Source organism: Coenobita brevimanus, chromosome 84 (genome assembly GCF_032717465.1).
Source record: "Coenobita brevimanus isolate Jiangsu-jjx chromosome 84, ASM3271746v2, whole genome shotgun sequence".
Classification (NCBI taxonomy): domain Eukaryota; kingdom Metazoa; phylum Arthropoda; class Malacostraca; order Decapoda; family Coenobitidae; genus Coenobita; species Coenobita brevimanus.
The window spans coordinates 42,478,163-42,496,139 of NC_137037.1; the positions used below are offsets into that span (position 1 = coordinate 42,478,163).

A 17,977-nucleotide genomic window follows, 5' to 3' on the forward strand; every position below is an offset into this window, starting at 1 on the left:
GTGCCTTTGTGTCGTGTCTGTGAGTCGTGTGTGTGTATGTCGTTCACGTCATTCTTGTTGGTTGGGGAACGTATGTGTGCTGTTTTGAGTTTGTGTGTGTGTGTGTGTGTGTGTGTGTGTGTGTGTGTGTGTGTGTGTGTGTGAGAGAGAGAGAGAGAGAGAGAGAGAATTTCTGTATATATAGCATACATGCACAGTTTTGAGATCATGTATGTGTAGGGGCGTTGTGTGTGTGTGTGTGTGTACTAGCGTGTTGTGGTATATGTGTGTCATGTACCAGTGTGCCTGCCTCATCCTCATTTGTCTTTGTGTGTGCTGTTCTTCAGGCATGCTTCATTGTGCATATGTGTATGTATGTGTGTGTGTATGTTTTTGTATGTGTATGTAATAATCTCATATCGTCCATAAAGTATTTCATTATTTGTGTCATATATCTTCTCTGTCTGTTTATATTTTGCTTTGTCTGTCTTTATTTACGTGTGTGTGTGTGTGTGTGTGTGTGTGTGTGTGTAAGAGAGAGAGAGAGAGAGAGACGGGTATGAGTGTGTATTACTGCGTGTGTGTGTGTGTCGTGCTGGCCCCCGTTTAACTGATGACCTCATGAACACGCTCCTTCGTCGTCATTCTTGCCATTCCCCTCCCCCCCTTCCTTACTTCTCATCCTCAGTCCCTCCTTACTTATCTTCCTCCATCCCTCCCTCGTTAGCTGTCTTCCTCTGTCCATACCTCTCTTCCTTCTTCCCTGTGTCTTATCCTTCCTCTTCTATCCCTCCTTCCGTACATGTCTTTTTCCATCCCTCCCTTCTTGCCTGTCTTCCTCCATCCCTTCCTTCTGAGCTCTCTTCCTCCTTCCCTGTGTCTTACACCTCATGCTTTGTCCCTCCTTCCTTACCTTTGTCTTACCTATCCACCTCCATGTATCCTTACTTACCGTCTACCCATCCCTCCTTCCAGTGTTACCTTTCCTTCCTTTCATCCTTTTTACTTCTATCCCTTCTCGCCTTCCATTCATACCTGTCCTTCCTTTCTCCCTCCTTTATTACTTTTGCTCCTTCTCGTCCATCTTTTATCTTACCTCTTTCTCCTCTCTCCCTTCCTTTTTTTTTTTTTCCCCTAAACTTTTGCCCCTTCTCACCTTTTTTCTTTCCTCATTCCACGTTTTATGTCCTACCCTGTAATCCTTCTGCTGTATCTCCTTACTCTCCCTTAATTCTCCTACCCGTCAGTTATCTTTCATCACCCACCCTTTCCCCGCCTCACTTGTCCTTCAGTCTCATACCTTTTAACTTCCCCTTTCTTTCCTCACCCTTCCTTTCTCAAATCTCCCTCCCTTTTATCTACTTGCTTTCCCATTTCTCACCACATTATCCTCTTTTACCCTTCTGCACCTCCTGCTATCTTTCTGATCCCCTTCTCTCCTTCCAGATCTCTTCCTCTTTGCTTTCTTTAGGTCTCCACACTGAAGTGTGGAGGGCTACTGTGTTTCCTCCGTTTCTCCTTTCTTCCAACCACTTTTTCAATTTGGCGCCATTCCTTTATTTCTTTATCTATTCGCTTCGACATAGCGCAGTTATTCATTTTGCCAGCACCCTCAGACACCGTTTATATCTATCTGTCTATATCTATCAATATATCAATCTGTATTCACTGTCATCCTAAATGTCGGAACCAACTGCCTAGCCCTGGGCTCCTACGCTCCTCGTGGGGCAATGTAGGATTGGATGATGGATGGATGGATATATATATATATATATATATATATATATATATATATGTGTGTGTGTGTGTGTGTGCGCCCTTTAAAGGGATTTTCGAGGTCAAACATCACACCATATAAGCACCCAGATTTTGAGATCTTATGTTGTAGTTCGAGAGAAGGGGGTGTGAGCTGGGAGCAGGGCAGTGAAATAGCTGGGAATCAGGGGACATGGAGGCGATTTGTTTGTGGCCACCCCTTGAGGGATTAAGGCATCTGTCAATGGATGGATAGATAGATGTTTTAGTATATTCATTAATCACCATAGCCTTTTGCACCGAGGCATGTCATAGTACTATAGCTGTGTTTAGACCATCTTGCATTCCCTTGAGAATGTTGGGAATCTTTACCTAAGTCCATTCTTATTTCCTTACTTATCCATTTCCTCATTTCTTATTTTCTTCCTCTCATCATCCATTACTGCTCCCCACTTTCTTTACTCATCTCTCCGCTCCCTTGCCTCTCCTGGCCTTCTTTCCTACCCCCTATCTCTTCCTTCTTACCCCCCTCTCTTCTTTCTTACCCCCTTACCCCCCTCTCTTCTTTCTTACCCCCCTGTCTCTCTCCTCCCTGCCGTACCTTACACTGCCTCTCCGTCATGTCGTTCCTATTCCCCTTTTAATTTTCTGGCCATCCTTTCCTTTATCCTCACCATTTATTCACCACCTCCTCACCATTCTTTGCTCCCTCTTCCTTTTTTGTCCTTTCTCTCCTCTCTTTTTCTCTTCCTGCCTTCATGCCCAGCCTCTCGTAACAACCATTGCCATGTGTCATGTACTATATCATTTTTCCTTTTTTACCTCCCTAATCTCTCTACGTCTACTGTCTCCTCCCTTTGCATCCATTACCTCCTTCCCAGTTTTATACTTCTCTTATTTTCTACCAGCTTACTCTCTTACTGCTACCACCCTCTCATTTAAATTTACTCAGACAATGTATATCGCTTTTTTTTCTTAACAAAAACACACTCCCCATCTCCCTCAACTTGTTGGCTCCTCTCCCTCTCTTTCGCCCTTTTCCTCACACTCTCCCTTTCTCTCGCCCTTTTCCACTCCCTCTCCCTTTCTCTCGCCCCTTACCTCTCGTTCTCACTTTCTCTTCTCCCTGTCTCTCTCTTCTTCTCCCTCTTCCTCTCTTGCTTTATCCGCCTTTCATCTTTTTATTACTTTCTCGGTATCATACGTCTCCATTTCACTGATGAGTTTTTTGCCACCAGAGTTCAGGAACCTAACATGCTTCTTCCTTTCTATATCCACTCAGTAGTCCTTCTCTGTCTTTTTTATCCACACTCTCTTTCCTTCCATTTTCTTCTCATTCCCTTTTTTCTCATCTTTTTATTACTCATTCACCTCTCAGTGTTTTCTCTCTCTCGTTTCTTCTTTTCTAATACTTGTTCAGTTCCATTTTTCATTTCCCCTCATTTTTTTAAGCTTTGTATTCCGTTCCCCATGCATTTCCCCTTTCCCCCCTTTTCCGGTTGCCGTATCAACATCCATTCTTCCCCCATCTTCTCTTTTCTTCTGCATTACATTCTATACGTCCTCCCCTGTCGCATTATATACCTCATATTTTCCTGTATCCACCTCTCCCCTTCTCTTTCCCTCCATGTTCCTTATAAAGTTAAACAAATAGGAATACAGGTGTGCAAATATGACTGTGCGTGTGTATGAAAATAAATTAGCGTACACACACACACACACACACACACACACACACACACACACACACACACACACCTGACTGACGTACTATGAACAATGCTCTTTAATCTTGTTTGAAATTCACCTGTCTGAAGTACTATGAACAGTGCTCTTTAATCTTGTTTGAAAATCACCTGACTGAAGTACTATGAACAATGCTCTTTAATCTTGTTTGAAATAGCCCTCCTCACCCGTACTGTGGAAAAATGTGGCTTTGTGGTGATTCGTGTTCTTGTAAGCCTTTTTTTTTTTTTTTTTTTTTTTTTTTTTTTTTTTTTCAAATCATGAAATTTCACATTAGATGTTATTCGTTTTGCAACAAACCTAATTTAACTACAAACTCAAACTCATGAAGCTATTCAAACGGCAGATATTTTACAGTAGTTAAAGTGGCGTAAAAGGAAAGATTATTAGTGAAATGAGTGGATTATTGAAGGAGTAGACGAGACTAACTTGCAGATAATGGTATCAGACATTGTATTAAAAGTTTGAAAACATGCAATATTTTAGTTTAAGACATTCTTTTAGGGCCTTGAGTAAAGCGCTTCTTGGTTAGATAAGTCTGTTTCATGGAAAGAAAAGTCCATGAATATCCTGTGTTTCTTAATCGTATATGGTACAGGCGTGAAGCGCATCGAAAAACGGTGTGTGGTTCATTTCTCTGTTTCTTCTGCCGATAGTTTTGATTTTTGTTGACATTTTTTTTCTGGATCTTGTTCATTCCATATTATGATTTAGGAAAACAAGAATTAGGGTGATGATGGTACAAGTGCGATTTCCTTTCTACTTTCATCATGTTCCCATTGAGACAGTAGAGCCGCAGCATGGGCTTCCCCACCCATGGAGGAAATAGTATGTTGATTTAACGGGCCCCTTTACAGCGGCAATGCACGGTAGTCTCCGAAAACATAGAAACCAACAGCTCAGGTGGTATGCCGGTTCCTGTTGGGACATGCTAGTTGAGCATTAGCTGCCACCACGTCTGGGTTGGCGTGGACGGTACTGTTGACCATAATTCATAGTTATCGCTGACAACATTTTGCTTATTACATTAAATGCAGGGTCAGTTTTAAGACTGTTTATTTCATTTTATGAATAATAACTACAAAACATGTTTATTTCATTTTATGAATAATAACTACAAAACATTGTGACCTGATACGAAAGGCAATTCACAAACAGGTATACCGATCTCTGAAAGCTTTAGTATACAATTTGAAAGCCGTAGTAACTGTACGGTAACGGTAGTAGTTCATCAAGGTCAGCCATAGGACCAAACCTTTACCACGGAGGAGGGATGATAGCCAAACTGAATCCTATCACCTACTGACAGTGTAGAATGGGAAAGGGTTGTGCTAGTGAAAGTGATCTCTGTGAAAGTGTGTGTTGTAATATCTTTGTTTTTTGTCAGTTTGTGGTAGAACCGACGGGGTGTCGACATCTGTAAGCACTTTAAAAAAAAAAATGTACTACTAAAGCCTACATTAAATATCTACCACATCGTGGTCTTCCAGCCCAGAACTCGCGCCGCATATACCTCGAGAGACGAACACACTACCACCGCGCCGCCAAGGAAACGAAAACGGTGGCACCCAGCTATAAAAGAATTGCTTCAACCGTGTGTGCTGACAGCGGAAACATTGGTAGCTTTGAAGAGTAATGGCAGCTCCGAAATATGCATAGAAGAGTTGTTAAATCGGTTTGGAATAAGAGTTTAATAAATACAATGAGATGGTCTATTTTCATTTTATTCTTACTATCTACAGACGATTTTATTCATTTTAAGGGAGCCTGTTCGAAGGGGAGGGGTTGGATCTAGCTTCCATTAACCCCTTCACTCCCAGAAAACTCCCATTGCATGAACAAAATCGTATGTAGGAAGCAAGAATAAAATAATACGTCAGCGGATTGAAGGAGCAAAAATTGGTGTAGATAATAATATTTGTGACTGTTTATAGATCAAGAGATTTCGTGCGTACCCGAGTGATCTTATGAATAATTTTATCGGGTTCAGTGTCCGCCCCTCCGTCTGCTTGTGCGAGGTGACATTCATTTCCTTGATTGTATGTTGCACTTCACACACACACACACACACACACACACACACGATACACCGTGTTGATAATGGGCGGGTTAACTCGATTTTCCATTATCATTTGCATGCTTTTCCCAGTCTGTGTTTTGGTTTCCTTCACAGTCATATTCCTGATTATATGTTGCACCACACACACACACACACACACACACACACACACACACACACACACACACACACACACACACACACAGGAAGATACCATGTGTATTTAATAGACAGGCCAGCTCTTATTTTATCCATTACTGTCTGCATGCTTCTTACTCGTACACTTCTTTATTTTATTTTTTTTTTTAGTCCGTCTTCAGTTTTCTCTCTCTTCATCATGCTTGTCGAAAAGTCTCTCTAAGCTCAATAAAAGCGTCTGAAGATAAAAAGAAAATATTGAAAAAAAAAAAATCACCCTTCTGTAGTAGTTTAATAGGCTGTCCATTATGGCATTTCAGTTTTTTTCGTCCACTTCATCAAAATATTAAACTAGCGAGGATGATGTATTCTTTTTATTCTCGCCGTTCACCACCACCACCATCACTGTAGTATTTCCATTTTACAGTATTTATTAACCATCATTTTGTCAATAAATTATATCCTTGCTCTCCCCTGGGAATACATTGGTTATTTAAGTGACATTTTGTATTCGCATTATTGTTATTTTTATTATTATTCTTATTTCACCAACAATAACAACAGCTACTACTACTACTTCTATTATTATTATTATTATTATTGTTATTATTATTGCTTTCAATATATTGTCTTACTGTCTTCCATGCTGCTGTCACAGAAAACTGGTTGACTGAATCTGAGTTTATTTGTAAACACCCGTTTATTTTTATTTCCACCCCCTCTTTTTTTTTTCTTACGTTCCAGAAAAATATAGTTTGTTTATAACAAAATACCGTAAATCGTCAGCTTATCGTTATCTTTATTTTCCTTTCATTATTTTTTATCTAGACGTCATCCACACGTCGTACAAAGAAATAATCGGCCAAGAACATCTCATTCTTTTTCCACTTCTCCATGTTTCTTTGTCTTTTATTTTCGCCTTTTCCTCATTTGGTTTCTCGTCTGTGCTTGATATTTTTTTTTTTTCCCTGAAGTAGTTACCCAGATCATGTTTTTTTGGTTGCTCTGTTCCTCCACATATATCAGTTTTCCCCATGTTCTCTCAGGCTTCTTAACCATTTCATCAAGTTGACATGACTCATCTTTTCATTCTCTGTTTAGTCTCTTGTTTGATGTTATTTTTATTACGTTTTTTTCCCTCCCTCTGTATCTCAACCTTCATTTTCTCACAGATATTCCTTTCTCCTTTGTGCTTTTCATTTCATTGTTCCTCCATAAAGTTTCCTTCCTTTTCTTGCCCTTTCCCGTCTGTCCCTTTCCCTTATTTGTAAACTTGTATGATTTCACTATTTCGGTGACTTCGCTTCTCACAGATCTCTTGCTCCCCTCCACCCCTTCCAATACTATTCATTTTCTACCCAGTTCAGTATCCCCACTATTGTTTTGTATTTCCATTTTTAACTTATGTGGCAGGTGAATCTCTCTCTCTCTCTCTCTCTCTCTCTCTCTCTCAAGTTCCGTGGTACTGCCCTCACCAATCGTATTCAGTTTACGAACGGCCTCATATTGGAGGATTTAATGAATTTTGTCTCATTCCTTTCAGTTTAATAAAAATCTGTCGTAAGTTGAGCAGAATCGTCAGCAGATGGCACTAGTAAAATATATATAACGTAATCGGAATGAGTTATGCTTAGCTGTGTATTTTTCGGCCTTCCGTCCATTTCACCATTCTTTCTAATTTTTGTTCCTTATTATTATACTGTTGCTGACAAGAATATTACTCCACATTCTAGCCAAACATTAGTGAAACTCTAACACAGTATTCTGAAAAATTTTGTTGAGCTCCGAAAAATGCCGTATTGGGTTTCAAAAGTCATTGTTCATCATTTCGTTATTTATCGTAATGAAGTGTATCGATATTTATGTCCGCAACTGTACATTTCGCTTGCACACTTTTCTTATATGGTTGCCTTGTTCGTCACTCTTCTGTCCACTGTCTTCTGTGTATTGTTTGGTATCGGTATAGTTAAGTGCTGTTTTTCTTTTCTTTATCCGAGTGTCCTTCGTTCTTCTTTTCGTTATCCCAGTCTGTTTAGTTTCCCGTGAGTGTTTGTTTCTGTATCTTTTCTGTGATGTTTTTTGTGTCTTCTGTTACACTTCTGTGTTACATTTCCACATAGTCTTTCATCTTTACTCATTCCTATCTCTTCCTCTTTCACTTCTTGTACTTATTTTCCTTCTTTTGTCATATTCCCCCTCTTTCCAATGCATTTTCCTTTCTGTTTTTTCTGTTACACTTTTTCTGTATCTTATCCCAAAATTTGTCATGTCTCCTCCCATTTTTCCCTCTTTCTCTCTTACAGCATATCCTTAGTTTCTTTCCATTTTTAATTTTCATTTTTTTTTTTTTTTTTTTTTTTTTTCCCTGTCCTTCAATCTCATCATAATTTTCTCTCGGTCACTCCTCTTCCCAACTTCCTTATTTCCCGTTACCTCATTCCCTACCATTCACCCATCGATTTCCGTCGCATCTCATCTTTTTCCTCCTGCCCATTCATTGCACTCCCTGCCCTCCCCCCCTTCTTTTTTCCTTCAAACTCCCCACTCATGTTATCTCTCTCTTCTCACCGTATCCCTCTACCTCGTCGGTCAGTGTCACTCTTTTAATATTTATTTATTCATTTTCCTATTGCCTCTTACCACTTTATTAGTACACTTTTCCCAGTCATCCCGTAGTTAGCTGTCACCCAACTTTTATCATTTTCTCATGTTTTGTGCTTTGATTTTCGTTTTGTTCAGCCATCTTACACCTCATTCGTGTCCCATTCTTCTTATCATCTCTGTTATCTCAGTATTTTTATCAGCCTCTCATCTTTGTCATTTTCACATTCCTCTGTCGCTTTTGCCATACTTTTCCCCTCAAGTTCCTTCATCTTTGCCATTTTCACGTATCATATATTCTTTTCTGCCTCACTCGTCCTTCATCCCCTTCGCATTTTGTTTCCTTAGACCTACGTTTGTTTCCTAATATTTTCCTTTATATTCCTCTTGTTCTTCCCCGCTTTCCGTCACACCTTCCTCACCTCCTTGTCATTTCTAAATTCCTCCACTTTTCATATCTTCACTGTAACTTCCTCGTTCCTTCCAGTATTCTCTTTTCTCTTCTCCTTCATTATATTCTTATCCTGTCTGCTGCCTCCACATTCCTCAGATTTTTAAAACTAAACTTGCACCTTCCTTCATTTTCCCATCTGCCTCCATTACTCACCTTTCAGTTGTTATTTCGCAGTCCGTTTATCTCCCTACGTTTCTTATCCTGTATCTTGTTTCCACGATTTCCCATTGTTTCCTTTTGTACTCCTTTGCGTTCAATTACGTTTTTCATGGTTCTTCTTCCTAAACAATTTTATTCAGCTCAGAGGAGACATAGTGAAGGGTGAAAGTGAATGAAATAAGTGGCTTTGGGTCATAATCTTAACACACACACACACACACACACACACACACACACACACACACACACACACACACACACACACACACACACACACACACACACACCGATTTCAGTTGTCTCTCTCCTTGCCATGTCCCATCACCCGCTCTCTCACATCCCTCATCGGCTGCAGCTCCCATCCATCACATCCCCGTTACCGCACCCTCCACACCCTCTTATTACCACCACCATCGCCTGCACATGTTTGGGTTAGACTTCAGTGCTTGCGTGTCGCCTCCAAGTGATATTCCTTTGTCCACTTTCCTATGATTGGCTAAAATTTTGGTGCTTTCCATGTCGTAGTCGCTGTTTTGTGGCACCTTTACCTTCTTTAGTGTATTAACAAGAGAATTATTGTTTTTACAGAGATGGTCACGGTCTTCAGGTGCAAGGCTAAGGAAAAACTGGTGTGTGTTGAAACTTAATACTTGGAACTTGACATTTTGAGAGGAATATTTGTTTCTTTTGCATGTTAAGGAGTTACTGAATTCGCCTTTACCTCGTGGAAGTGTAAAATGAGATACTGTTGGGTGGGAAGTGCTTGAGAAATTCAGGAAAGAGGTTTTATAATGCTTTGTTTCACGGTGTAGTTAATAATAAAGATAATACTAGTGAATATAATTATAGGTGGTTTGAAATGCGAAGTGATTTTATGCAATTTCAGAAGTGCCAGCAGTACAAGAAAGAAGTTATGTAATGATTTCGCATGTTGTTAAAAGCAATACCGGTGATTAAACTGTGATAAGGAAATAATGACATAAACTGTGAAAGTCCGAGAGAGAGAGAGAAGGTGGAGGTGAGGATGCGCCGGCGTTCACACTGATAATTGAGGCAACTTTGCGACGGCGTCATGAGACAGTGACGTCATCTGTGGGGGGAGGAGGAGGAAAAAGACCATATCCTGCCCCCCCTCCCCTACCCACTCACCTCACACTCTGCCATCCCCTCCCCTACCCACTCACCCCACACCCTGCCATCCTCTCCCCTACTCACTCATCCCACACCCTGCCATCCTCTCCGCTACTCACTCACCCCACACTGTCATCTCTTCCCCTTCCTCATCTCCCTCCCCTGCCGTATGACCCTGCTAGTCCCCCCTCCTCTTCGTGAATGACCCTTACCCCTTCATTGTCTTCAGGACTGGCGCACTCTACCTCCTTCCCCTACTGACAGCCCCCTTCCCAACTGACCTCCACCTCCCCCCAAACTGATATCCCCCCTCCCCTTCCTGCCCCTCCCCGACCTATCTTTCACCCTCCCATTTTTATACCTCTGTCCCCTACCAACCTCCCTCCCCCTCTCCCTCTTGTACTGATCTGCCCCCTCCCTGTTACCTCCCCCCCTCCTCCCTGAACACATACATACAGTCTGCCTCCCGCTGCGGTCACTCATTCTGGCTGCAGACTCAGTGCCACGCGCCTCTCCCTTCCTCACACATTCACTCCGCCTCACACACACGCGGACCTTTCTCACTTGGACTGGTTTGACAGTTTGAACCAAGCTTGACAAGTATAGCAGGCTTAAATTCAACTTCAAAATTTGATGTTAGTGTTTGGTACATGAAAACTTTTGCCAACTTTTCTGAGTATTGGAACATGGTAATGCTTGGTGTATGATAGTGCCTTCCAGCTAAACTTAAAAAATCCAAGACCATAATATTCAGAGAGAATATCCGTACCTATTGTCTGTCAGCCACTGCTACTGGTTCCCTGCCAACCGTCCACTCGAAGGTGACTAACTAAGCAAGGAGGCGCCTCACCACGCAACACACGACATCCCAGTCACGTCAGCTGGTGTCACTGCTGCACCCAACACAACACCACACCTCACCACGCCACTCCATCCTGCCGCTGCCACGCCTCTCCTGCCATCCTACACGCCAATAAGCAGCCTGACGCTCCGTGTGTGTGTATGTGGCGCGGCGCCGCGTGAGCCACTCCTCCGGTGTGGGTGAGCGGTGGACCATGGCACCCGAGGCCGCTGTCTGCATCACACAAAGGGCGTACTGACTTTTTTCAAACCGTCACACACCTCACTCTTGCATTGTGTTGCGGCCCGCTGGTGTGCAGGTACGGGTGTGGGGAGGTGTGGAGGTGCAGTTGAGGGGAAGTGAGGACGACCCCCCAGCCCCCCACCTGGCGGCGCGAGGCAGATCATGTCAGTTGGTGTCCTGCCGGGGGCCAGATGCTTCCACTGGGAGAGCGCCAGTAAGCCCGCCCTCACCCGTTGCGCCTTCCGTCCCGCCCCCGCCCACCGCCCACCCGCACCTCAATCTCCTTGTCATCGTCGCCGCCACCGTCACCACCGGGCCCGTCGCCGCCACGATCCTCCATCCTGGTCGCGGCGGTCCAGCGAGGTGAGCCCACCTTCTCTGTCCTCGTGGCACACGGACTCCTCCAGCCTGGTTACACCCACCTCGCCCTCCCTCAGCCTGGCCCAGCCCACGCCCCGCCCCGCTCGACCCACGCCCAACCCCGCCGCCATCCTTCTGGCCAGGCAGTCACTGGTGGGCGGCAGGATGTCCGGCGGGGCAGGGCGGGGCGGAGGTGAGGGTCCGCGGGGCAGCTCCACAGCGGCGGCTCGGGAGGTGAAACAGTACTTGAGTCGCACGCTGTTCCCACGGCCCGCCAACACGCTGCACGGTTACGCCTCGCTGTATCGCCGGCTGACACAGCTGCCCACACAGCGCAAACTGCACCGTGGACCCGCCCTACACCAGCCTGAAGGGGACACAGACTCGGGGGCGGAACGCGGCAACCCCCAGGTGGTTGGGTCCGACGACGGCGACTCAGTGCAAAGCGGTGTGCCGTCCCCGCCGCGGGTTGAAATACACATATACGTCCCCACAGCCGCCGCAGCCCCGCCTCCTCCACCACCGCACGAAGACGAAGGCCACCTCACCTTCTGAAGCTCTGCAGCCATCCTTTCACCCTTGCCCTCCTTTCCCTACCACTTCCCGGCCTGACCCTGTGTTGCCTCACCCCGGGGCAAGGACACTGGAGGGGCAAAGACACTGAACGATGCATACTGACTGCCTTTCTTGCTGTCCCGCCAGTGACACTGAGGCTAACGTTTACTAAGCTGTTATTACACCTGAGACTGTTTATGTGTGCCGGGGTGGCAGGTGTAAATTACTACCTTAAGCGGCAGACTTATTACTCCTGCCTGGCCGTGCGGTGCTCCGATACCAGTGTGGAAAACGTATAATTACACCACCGTCACTGGCCTCGCCGACACCCACTCCTTACTTCCGGTCTCTCCATGAAGCCTGCTTCTATAAATTGTCAGAAATGCATGATAAATATTAGCCCGTCACTTATCATTCTAAATATTTTTATAAACACCGTGATACTCTGTAAGAGAAAAACTTTTTCCAGAGTGCTCAGTCCTTTCATTTCGGTGAACCAAACTCTTTGCGTAGAACAATTACAAAAAACATGAAAATAAAGATCTTATGTACAGCTTCGCTCATTTGGAGATAGCACAACATTTCTTTGAAGTAATTTGTTGGTTAGATTAGGACATAACTTTCCTGTACATGTTGGTTATGCTGTGTTTGCGTTAGTTCATACTACGGGCAGCAAGGTGCGCGAAGGAGTTTATGATAATGTGCTACCAAATTTGTAGGAGAGAGAGAGAGAGAGAGAGAGGTGAGGGAGGACAAGGGTAGCGGTTGAATGTGGTTTGAACGGTGGTGGAGGTGGAGGAGGTATAATGAGTGTGTGTGCGGAAGTAGAGTACTGGTGACCTTCGGTATTAGAGAGTGAGTGAGAGTGAGAGAGTGTACTGCCCCTGTCACGGAAGGAATTCTTAACCACGTACTAGTCTTTCTTTCAATATATTCAACTATTTTTCTTACTCTTGTGTACACCATGTATCATTCACGTTCTTCTTCACCGATTTCATATATTCTCTCTCTCTCTCTCTCTCTGTCGGATTCTTTTCTTCATGTGTACCGTCCTTCCCAGCTTCCTCTGTCCTCTTGCTTCCTATCTCTCCACCTTTTCAGCTTTCTTCCACCTCCACCAACTTCTTGTCTTTTTCTTTTCCAACTTTTCCTCCTATTCTTTACAAACCTTCTGCCTATTTTCTTCTCATAGTCTTTCTTCCTCCTCTTCTTTCCACCTCCTCTTCCCACATCCTTCACGCCTTCCTCCGTCCCCTCCTATCCCAGCTCGTGTTTTCCCGTCTTTTCTCTTTGCTTCCTGTGCTTCTTCTTTTTTCTTCCTTTTCCTTTCTTTTTTGTCTGTTTCCTGTGTTTCTTCCTTTTTTCCCCCTTCCTTTCTTTTCTGTCTGCCTCCTCTGATTCTTCATTTTCTTCTCCTTCCTTTTTTTTCTGTTTCCTCTGTGTTTTCCTATTCTTCCCCTTCTTTTTTTTTTTTTTCTGTCTGCGGGCTATGGTTCTTCCTTTTCGTTCCCTCTTCCTTCCACCTTCCACACTTGTGCCGGAATTACGAAGTACAGACACGATGTTTAAGGAACGGGCAGGTACAGTCAGGATATCGAGCCGACGGGAACGCCACGCAAAGCTGGTAAGTGACGAGGTGGGGGTGGCTGGACAGCAGGAGGTTCTGAACGCCTTTTCCTTGACGGTTTGTTGTACGTATTAACCTGCGCCTTAACATTCTTTTGTATGTTAATCATGTTTTAATATCGAGACTCTTTGCAACTTTATGAGGAGGATGTTGAGTTATGTGCATAATTAATCGCTAATTGAGAGTATTAGGAAATCTACAAATCTGCTCAGAATACGAATTTTACGCCTTGAATCAGACGGACAATTTATTTATTTATTTATTTTTTTTGAGTGTGGTATCAGTATCGTAAGGGAACTACATAAACACACCGCTTGGCTTGACCCCTTCAATCCTATGACATGATTATTTTCTCACTTAATTCTTACTTATTGCAGACGATTTATTCACTTCAGGAGAGTTTTTGGACTGGAGTTAATCGTAGCCTGTACTCTCTCTCTCTCTCTCTCTCTCTCTCTCTCTCTCTCTCTCTCTCTCTCTCTCATTTAGATGGCTAACGTAGTAGGTGAGTAATAACTGCCCGCTTGTGATGAATGACAGAGGAGGAGGGGGAGGGGACAGAGGGGAGTGAATGAATGAAAAGGCAGAGAGAGAGAGAGAGAGAGAGAAAGAAAATGTTCTGCGCTGAAAACGCCTGAGTGAATCAATGAGTGAGAAATAAATGGATGTCAGCATTACAATAACCTAGCAAGTGAGTGAACGGTGCCAGTACAGACTCTTGATGTGAATGAATAACTGAGTGTATGAATGGACGTTGTGAATAGGTCAGTGAGTGAATGTGTGAACAATGCATGAGTGTGTGAGAAAATCCAGAGTGCATGAGAGAGTGCGAATGATGTGTGAGTGCACTTCCAGGAGAAATTGCTATATAAAGATGTACTTTAGAAGTTGATAAATTCTGGGAAAAGAGTGGGAATGCGTGAGAGTGAAACTGATAGGGTAGTAAATGGAACTGAATGAAAGTGGAAGTGAAACGTTGATATAAGAACAGTGAAAGTCAGAGTGAAAAGGTGAAATGAGGCACCGAGTGAGAGTTGAGTTGTAAAATTAGAAGAGGAACGGAGTGAAAGTGGAAGTTAAGCACTGAAATAAGAATGAGTGAATGAGCGGAACAATGGGTTAAGAAAACGACATGGGAGCTACAGAGAAAGAAAAGGGTAGAAATTTAAGAGGTATTGAGCGAAACTAAAAATGGAACAGTAAAATATGAAAACAAACGGAAAAGAAAAAAAAAAGCATAAAAAGGCAGAGGTCGTGAACGTGATAATGAAACTAGAATACGAAAAGAAACATATGAAAAGTGACGGTTAGTGAATAAAAGTAAATGGAATTGATTCAGTGTTTCCAGAAGCGTTCATTCATATCTCTTGAGATTACAACCAAATAAAGTTAATCCGTGAAAAAAAAAGAAATGTTGCTAATGGAATATAAAGTTGAAGGTGAGGTGGGATGACAAAGAATGAGGGTTATACTTCTGTACTAAGTTACAACACGTTCAATACTTACAAACACATACATACATGTACTCGTGTGTGTGTGTGTGTGTGTGTATATATATATATATATATATATATATATATATATATATATATATATATATATATATATATATATATATATATATATATATGATGTTTGTTAATGTGTTTGATTAAGTATTACCACGTGTACATAAATTTATATATTGATACCTGTTAGCATTTGATGTATATTCTTTATAATGTTTGTTGTAACTTCTATGTATTTAGTATTTAATAGGTCCATTTGAGTTAAGTCGTACCTTCATATGTGTTATGAGAATTCAAAGAAACCGAATTGTTGATTCCATCATATTTTTGTATACAGAATATTCTTATTAGTTAATTTTATGAAGTTTAAATTTGTTGGGCATCATTGAAGTTTGTGTATAGTATTGCTGGTTGAGAAATTCGTTTTGTAAACATAAAAAGCTGATGCAGCAAATAGTGGTAGGGTAGTGGTGGTGTATGACTGATCATTTCATTTGCTCTACCCTTCCGAAGCCATTGTAAACATTGTCACATTTCAGCCATGTTAGTTAAGCATTAGAGTATTTTAGGAGTTATTTGGAATTGTTTGTCATTTGTGCTCAGTGTATACAATGGTCGCAGTTACTTCAGATTACCTATAGTACACTTTCCATCGTTATCATAAGTTGCATGTACACCACATTCACCACTGTCATAACCAGACGTACGGTACACCCATTGCCATAAATAGTATCATCAAGTACATTCTTAACTATTATGTGCATTATTTAATTCGTAAAGCAGACACACACACACACACACACACACACACACACACACACACACACACACACACATAGAGCGGACGTGCAGCAGAACATACCCTAACACCTGTGATTATATACAGTTATGCACATGTAACGTCTCTATATCAGGCACCAGTCCTCATCCTGCCATCACACATTTCACCCACTGAACTCATTGCCTCAGCTTCTTCGTTCAGTCACACTTGCATAACATACGTACCTACACGTAATTGTCTTCACCAACACTCTAAGCTACACATGAGAATGCAAATAAGCGCAGAAAAAAGAAACAGAACACGATTATAACAGAGTATTTACACATCTTCATATATACATCTGTTATACATCTACGCAATGTCACTTCAGCTGTATGTTAATCCTTCAACTGCAAAACATAGTAACAACACTATACAGTATATATTCCGTAACTGCACGCCGTAAATATAATAGACCAGAGTGGCAAAATAATTCACACACTGTAATCCAATGCAAATTTAATTTTCGACGTCTACGATTACGTTCATGCAAGTCAACAGTTACGTTCATATTAGCAGCAGAAATAGCTTCATACTTCAAGACTGCAACAGAAATACTGCCACACACCACCACACAATACACCACAACCACACACATAAACCACACCACCACAAAGCACATCACAACCACACAACACACCACAACTAAATTTCCAAGTCACACCTTCACACATCACAAATATAACCACATATCACACCCAGAACCACACATTCAAATCACACCACCATACATCACAAACATAACTACGTATTATTATAGCCTCAGCTGCTCACACACACACACACACACACACACACACACACACACACACACACACACACACACACACACATTCTCTGTATCCGCATCCCAAGCCTAAGTATTTATTTTCTGCACTAGTGTCGTTTAACCCTGTGCGAGGCTTCCAGAATGAATGTGTTTTTTCATTTGTCTCTTTGCTGTGTGATTTCTTCTTTACCACCCCTGACACTCTCATCCCTTACTTTGGTACGGTATCCCTACTTCCTCCTCCCCCTTGCACTCCCTACCTCCCCCCCCCCCCTCGTCCTCTTCCCATGTCACCCCTATCTTTTCCATCTCCCTACTCCTCTTCCCCCATAGTACTTCATTTACCATTTCCTGTAACTTTTCTCCTCCTGTTATTACTTCTCATCTCATCCCTTGTTTTCCCACGCCATACTTCATCTTCCAACCTCCTTCCCCGTCTCTTCGTCGCTTGCCATTCCTACGTCTCCTTTTCCCTTGCCACCCCTGTCTCTGCCCTTCCCTTGTCATTACGTATTACTCAGCCTTCATTTTCATGCTTGATATTCCTACTTTATTCCCAGTCTCCCTCTTCTCTTGCCTTATGCTTCATCTTGTCACTCTATCCTCTTGTCACACACTTGCCACCCTAACACCTTTTTTCCTGTCGTAAGCTATTCTATTACCTCGTCTCATGGCTCTTTATATGCTTCACTTGGTAACTCTCTCCAGGTTATTCACTCTTTCTTACCTGCCACTGTCGCATTTTGTCATCCGTCCACTCTCCCGTTCACTTTCATCACTTCCCCCTCCTTTCCTTCCCCTGCTGTACCCATCCTATTTCAGCTTCCCCGCTCACTAGGTTTTCTTCCACCCATCTAACCATTCTTTACACCACCATCTTCACCCCATCATGTCTTTATTTTCCCTCCAGTCCCTCTACGTCAATCACTTCCTCCTCATTCCTATAAGAAGTAGGTAGAATGTAGTCCATAATCTTGTAAATACATAGCAATCTTGTTTGGTGGGCGATATTTCTCGAGTTACAGTTTTTAAAAATGTTTAATGTGTATAGTCATGTGTATATATATTTCAGAGCTAGATATAACATGTTTCCTTTATGCCTAACGATCATACTAATGCTGTTTGATATATTGTTCAGAGGGAGACTACTGTACTAAGCTTTGAATCATGTTTTATATGGTTCAGATATAAGAGGTTTTCTATTCGACATATGTATAAGGTAGATGAATATA

General features: G+C 42.5%; 2 protein-coding genes across 2 annotated transcripts in view; both read left to right on the forward strand.

Annotated features, from left to right (window-relative positions):
- The window catches only part of c12.2 (von Willebrand factor A domain-containing protein c12.2), a 464,393-nt gene that overhangs the window by 293,882 nt on the left and 152,534 nt on the right, over window positions 1–17,977 (forward strand). The window lies entirely within an intron of this gene.
- Window positions 11,269–12,021, forward strand: LOC145410018 (uncharacterized). Its single transcript, XM_080280238.1, has one exon. It carries the CDS (start codon window positions 11,269–11,271, stop codon window positions 12,019–12,021), a length of 753 nt encoding a protein of 250 aa, XP_080136364.1.

Excerpts from the sequence above, each read along its gene's own strand:
- LOC145410018 (XM_080280238.1), top strand. The coding sequence starts at position 11,269 with ATGTCAGTTGGTGTCCTGCCGGGGGCCAGATGCTTCCACTGGGAGAGC.